The 6,000-nt window shown below is 45.4% G+C and overlaps 1 protein-coding gene across 1 annotated transcript in view; it reads left to right on the top strand.

The window, feature by feature from the left end:
• The first annotated feature begins 1,492 nt into the window (after positions 1 to 1,492).
• The window catches only part of LMOD2 (leiomodin 2), a 48,104-nt gene continuing 43,596 nt past the window's right edge, over positions 1,493 to 6,000 (top strand). The window contains exon 1 of the mRNA XM_069229877.1: positions 1,493 to 1,982. Coding sequence (XP_069085978.1) covers positions 1,692 to 1,982 — 291 coding nt within the window. The 5' untranslated portion in view covers positions 1,493 to 1,691. The remainder of the gene's footprint in view (positions 1,983 to 6,000) is intronic.

The following is a 6,000-nucleotide window of genomic DNA, read 5'->3' as shown; positions in this document are numbered from 1 at the left end:
GCCTAAAGCAACACAAAGTACTTTGTGTCTAGGAGACATCCCTGAGGTAGCACATGAGCATTCCCACGCACCCATCCATGATTTTTGATGGAGAATCTTTCCTACTGACACTAGTAAAATCAAAATTATGCCTCCTTGAGGTAGATGCGGAGTAGGAGAAAAGTGTTGTTTTTTCCAAACTTTTCTAGCTTTGCACATGTGCTGTAGAGTAAAACACACATATACAGTGGGAAATGTGTAAAAGTAAGTCTAATCAAGAATACCTTTCCAGGACTTAACCTATGCTAGACACACACAGACACCTTGCACTTTTGTGTGTGTCGCACTAGAAGTAAGCGGCAGTGCTGCATCTTAGTAAATACGAATTGCCCTGCTTTCACCCTTCAAGCAAAGCAGCACAGCAACTTTGGCTGCTGTTCTATATTGCATGAAAAAATAGTACATTTTCCCATAATACTTAGGCCCTGATTTATACTTTTTTTGCGCCGCATTTGTATCATTTTTTGACACAAAAGCGGTGCAAACTTACAAAAAACAATTGTATTTTGTAAGTTTGCGCCGCTTTTGCGTCAAAAATTGACGCAAATGCGGCGCAAAAAAAAGTATAAATCATGACCTTAGATTGCTACCTTGAAATCACACACAAAAACTATTGCTAAGAGCCTGTCCAGTTTGAGAAAGTGTAGGGACTCTGCTACGTGTCTTGGAGGTTTGGAAGGGATATTTCTTTCAAGGGTAAAATGCTTTCCCCGTGGAGAAAGTGTTTTTCGAAGTTACAGGCGCAAATACACATTTTTTACACATTTTTGCTTTATTTACCCAAGCAGTAGGGACAAATAATTTGTACAATTTGGCAAATAGGAGGATGGTAGAAATCTTCGATTTTTATATTTAAATGTTCGCTTCTAATTCATTGCAAATCCAGAAAAGGTAAATCTGGAGCAGATTCCCACCTTTTGCCAGGTGCGCTTTAGGTCTAGGGACCTCAGAAATTTCAAAGCAGTAGCATTATGCAAAACGATGAGGCCGTGCAGAATGTGGTGAGGGGGCCCTCAGACGCCCAGCTCTCACAAATACTCCAATATCTTTGGCTGGATGGAGACCCCTGAAGGATGGGAACCCCCTACAGCACAGAAAATGCAGGGGTGCCCATTATGCCCCAGTTCAAACCCGGCTTTTCCCAATGTTGTTCCCGCAATGCTGGCTGCCGGTGTCACTCCTCCGAATCGTCCTTGGTGTGGCAACAGGTGCATTTTTGGCTCCCTTATGTTGAACATACGTAAAATTCAGTAACATGCCATAACTTTGAGGATTCACTGGAAAAACGTTTGCCCAAATGCAACTCTCTCCCCGGCTCACTTTCTGTCAGGGCCCCAGATGTAGGCCCCTGGCAGCCCGGCTGAGCTTTATATGGTAAGAGGGAGTGTGGATAATCCCCCGCTCCCAGGCCTGCACACTCTGGGACTTCACGTCTGTCTGCCAGTGTCCAGCTGACGTCTGAGGTTTAAATAGCTCATGGCTTCACCTCGGGCATTGTTCTCACCAGTGGGGGACTCTTAAAAGCACCCCCCGGCCCATCAGGCGGCAGTGGCTGACCAGATGAGGCGCGAACTACACACGACACGACGCAGGCTTCGTCGTAGCCTTTGACTGCGTGGCCTATTTTTACATTTTGGACAATTTCTGTCGAAATGGGGGAAAAAGGGAACATGTCTACGTTCGGCTACCGTCGAGAAATAAGCAAGTATGAGGACATTGATGAAGATGAGCTCCTCGCCTCCTTGTCCCCCGAGGAGCTGAAGGAGCTGGAGCGCGAGCTGGAGGACATCGAGCCGGACCGCAACCTTCCGGTGGGGCAGAGGCAGAAAAGCCTGACAGAAAAATCCCCAACTGGGAACTTCAGTAGGGAAGCGTTGATGGCCTACTGGGAGAAAGAGACCAGGAAACTTCTGGAGAAGGAGAGGCTGGGCGAGTGCGATAAGGTACGGCGGCCATGTCTGATGTCAGCATGAGTTTTGTTGGCCATAGTGATGAGAAAAGCTAACTTACAACTTAAGTGTGCCTTATGTTTTTCATTCAGTGTCCTTCCCACATTACCAGATATCTACCTCACAGTTGGCTCACTTGTCAGCCTCTAAATTTCTGGCTTCCTTCAGATAATGCACCAAAAGAAGAGGAGTATTTTAAACTACGCAAACCTTTCACCGTTAATGTGGGTTGGGAGTTGTTGAATGTGCAAAAAGTACAGCAGTCATAACTAAGCCCTTAAAAAGGAGGGGTGTTAGCATCTCGTGAAATGCCAGTAGTTTTTGAGTGCTTCCTTCGTTTCCTGGCATCTTGTTGGTAGCCTTATTAAAATAGATTTACCCCACTTCAAAACTCGAGTCATTTATGGGAGTGGATTCTATCACACGAATATGACTGGTGCCCATTGCTCCAGGGTTATTGGAAATACTGAAGGATGTTTGGTGAATTCAAAGTACTCTTGGCTTAAAGTGGTCTTCTACTGAAGACGTCACAATAGTTTTAGCAACCCTATGACATCATCAAATGAAGCAACATTCTGGAACACCTGTTATTGACGATTGTTGATGATGCAGGTTTGGAAAAGAGAACTCGTTTTTTTCTTTTCACTGGCTGGCCACTTTAAGGAGCTGACTGTACTCTTACCAAAGGGCTACAAACAGACAGGTACAGTTGAGGCCCGAAGGTCGCAAGAATAAGTCCCTCATAGAAGCACCCTGCATTTTGTGACAAAGTATCCCCAGACTTTATTTAATTTGTTTTTTAAACCTCTCTCATAGCGTAGGTGCACAGTATGGTGTTAGTGTACCTCACGTCGAATAAAATATTTAAAACACATCAAAGCAGAGTTAAGTATCCGATCACAAGAAACAATGAGTAACAAATGAGTACGGCACAGGTAGAAACACGAAGATTACATTGGGATAGCATACAATTCTTAGTTTAGGAGTAATCTGAAGATGCAGGTTTTAGTCGCTTCCCGAAGGAGATTTACAAAGGCTGAGTTATTAAGCTCCAAAGAGCACCAATGGCTCCTTGAGAAAAGGTTACAGTGCTGCAGGTACCATGATTGTGTTGTTGCTCTCTTGCTTCTGAGCTATGACAGTTGCTTTGATTTCGTAAAGCCTTTTTGATTGAATATGCGCATGAACGTTTTGTGCAGGGGGTGTGAATGTGTACAAGTTGTTAAAAACATCTCCCTCTTATTCTGCAAAATGCTTGGGGCTAAGTAGTTACTTCCCTTTTGCACCACGCAACGGGGTGCAAGCACAACGCAACTGCTAAACGCAATGTGCCTAGCAATGTAAGGCCACCTCGCCTGGCCCTGAGTGGCTTGATAAATCCAGAGTAACGTAACACAGCACTAATTTCTTCTTATTTTTTCCATCTTTCTATGTGTGCTGCATTCTGCAGCACAGCTCGAAAAATGAAAAATGCCCCAGGGATTTCTTTTTGTGCAGCAAGGTGTTCCTTCCTGCACCAAACAATCCTGCTTACAACCCAGGCTCCGTTGCGCCATGTTGCAAAGGTGCCTGCATTGGTGCAAGCAGCATCTTGTGCGCCAGCACTGGGAGGAGGCAACAATGCACCGTATTATTTTAAATATAGCACATTCCTGCACTTTCACCATCACGCAGGTGACTTGCTGTGCTGTGGTTTCCACAAAAATATGCTCCTTGGTAGCCAGGTAATGCTGGTGTACACTTATCCCAGTTTGCAGCTGTTATAGCAGAAGTATCTAGGTCCGTAAATTACTGCTCAGCGATGGTGGAGGAGCAGCCACTCCAATGCTCACAAAACAGGAACACAACATCCTCTAACTTGTAACACAAAATGCAAGCACCCCAGAAGAATCAGTCAGATTTCTTGAAGGTACAAAAAAATTGGGCCTTCTTTGTTGACAAGGTGCAAGATATTGGGAAAGATCCAGAACAACGTGTATGGAAATACGCCTGAGTTGCTCATACAAGCGGAACGGCACTTGCCTGAACAATGCAGGCCTTTTTTCTCTGCCTTAACCACGCATGTGCTGAATAAAGCACATGCGTGGTTAAGGAGGAGAAAAAGGAAGCTCCATCGGGAGAGAGTGTGGGCGGGTAGTGGGACTGGGGCAGAGTTGGGGGTAGTTTTTAGGGGTGGAGCTGGGGTGAAGGGGTTGGGGTGGTTAGATTATTTTATTTTTGTAAAGAGCAAGGGTGGAGGGTCGTTACTTTGTTTTTTAGGGCAGAGGTATGGGGGTTGGGATTATTTTGTTTTTAGGGGTGGGGGTGGGGGGTCTGGGTAATTTTGTATTTAGGGGGTGGAGGGGCTGGATTTTTTGGGAAGACGGCTCGTGGTCATTTTGTATTTAGGGCGGGTTAGGGGGCGGGTTATTAGGGGTGGGGGGCCGGGGTTGGGGTAATTTTGTATTCAGGGTAGGCAGGGGTCAGGTTTTTAGTGGCGGGCGTGGGGAGTCGGGGTAATTTTGTTTTTAGGAGTCGGGTAGTTTTATTTTTGAGGGCTTGGGGTAGGTTTTATGGCTCAGAGTGGGTGGGGTGTATCAGTGTAGTTTTTAAAGGTGGGGGGTCGGGGTACTTCTGTTTTTAGGGGCAGGGGTGGAGGGGGCGGAGTAATTTCGTTTTTAGGGGTTGGGTTGTTTTATTTTTGGGGGTGGGGTGGTTTTAGGGCTCAGGGTGGGTGGGGGTATCGGGTAGTTTTTAAGGCTGGGGAGGTCGGGGTACTTCTGTTTTTAGGGTGGGGGGTGGCATGCGATAACCACGTATGCTGTGGCACACATGCCTTTACTAGGCATGCCTTTACAACGAAAAATCGTTGTAAAGGCATGTGTGGTAAAGGCATACGTGGAAACAACGCAGTCGTTGTTCTGACCGCGTTGTTCAGCCATGAGTGGTTGCCTCATGTGTGGTTCCATCACACAACCCAAGATATTCAGTAAGGTTTTAGCTGACACGTTTCATCACATGGCTGTACTCAATGACTTCATCAGGGCAAGAGTCAAGTCGAATAAGTTGTCCTTCACAACTAATCACTACTGTAGATAAAATAGTTGTAGATAACAAACTCAAACAGTTTCCAAGCAATGCTGTAAATATTTTACTTTGCTTGGGGTATGCATTAGGAGGACGTGTGGTATTTCCAGCAGGGTCAAAAAAAGTAAAAATTGCATGTGCCCAACTAGAGCATCTGTGTTTCACTGGACCCTCTTATTCTGACCACATTAGCTTGTCTTCAGCTCATAGCTCAGTTCACCAGTAGCTTGGATGGGCAACTCAGAAGACTATGGTTTTGGCTGTTGTTTGAGGGCTGTGAGACTATTTCATAGTATTGTTTCTCTATGACTGAGTGCCTTCCCCCATTACTGGTCACAGAGACCATTGCAGGTCCACCACTAAGCAGCATATGCATGTCTCAGGAGATATCATTAATGAACCCCCATTCAGCACGGACGTAGTTTACAGAATTATGCACAAGCTTGCATGCATAGTAAGCACAACCTTTGAATGTAATCCCAGGTGCTTTGTATGTGGGGTTCCATGGCCTGGTGAAATTCTCAACACATCTGTAATATCAGAGTGTACATCTACCACTGAGGCTCAGATTTAAAGTTTGGCGGAGGGGTTACTCCAGCACTCACATGACAGATATCCTGTCTTGCGATCTCCATAGGCTATAATGGGAATGGGCGGGATATCCAGCACGCCCAACTCTAAATCGGGCTTTAAGTGCTCACATGTAGTTCTCGTATTGTCAATACACCAGTCAATGAAAGCAAAGACAACACACTTCCAACCACACACATACCTGGTGTACCAGGCTGCTCCCCTGGATAAGCACATCCACACCCCACACAGAGTTAATAAACCCTACACAAATGATGCAGTACAATATATTACCTGGTTAACAGATGTAGGACTATCTAAGAAGTGTATCGAAATCCCCATGTTTGTATTTGACAACAAACAAGCATCTGGAACA

This window comes from Pleurodeles waltl, chromosome 4_1, assembly GCF_031143425.1.
Source record: "Pleurodeles waltl isolate 20211129_DDA chromosome 4_1, aPleWal1.hap1.20221129, whole genome shotgun sequence".
NCBI lineage: Eukaryota > Metazoa > Chordata > Amphibia > Caudata > Salamandridae > Pleurodeles > Pleurodeles waltl.
Note: the sequence above shows the minus strand (reverse complement) of the source record. Positions and strands in the feature narration are given on the sequence as shown.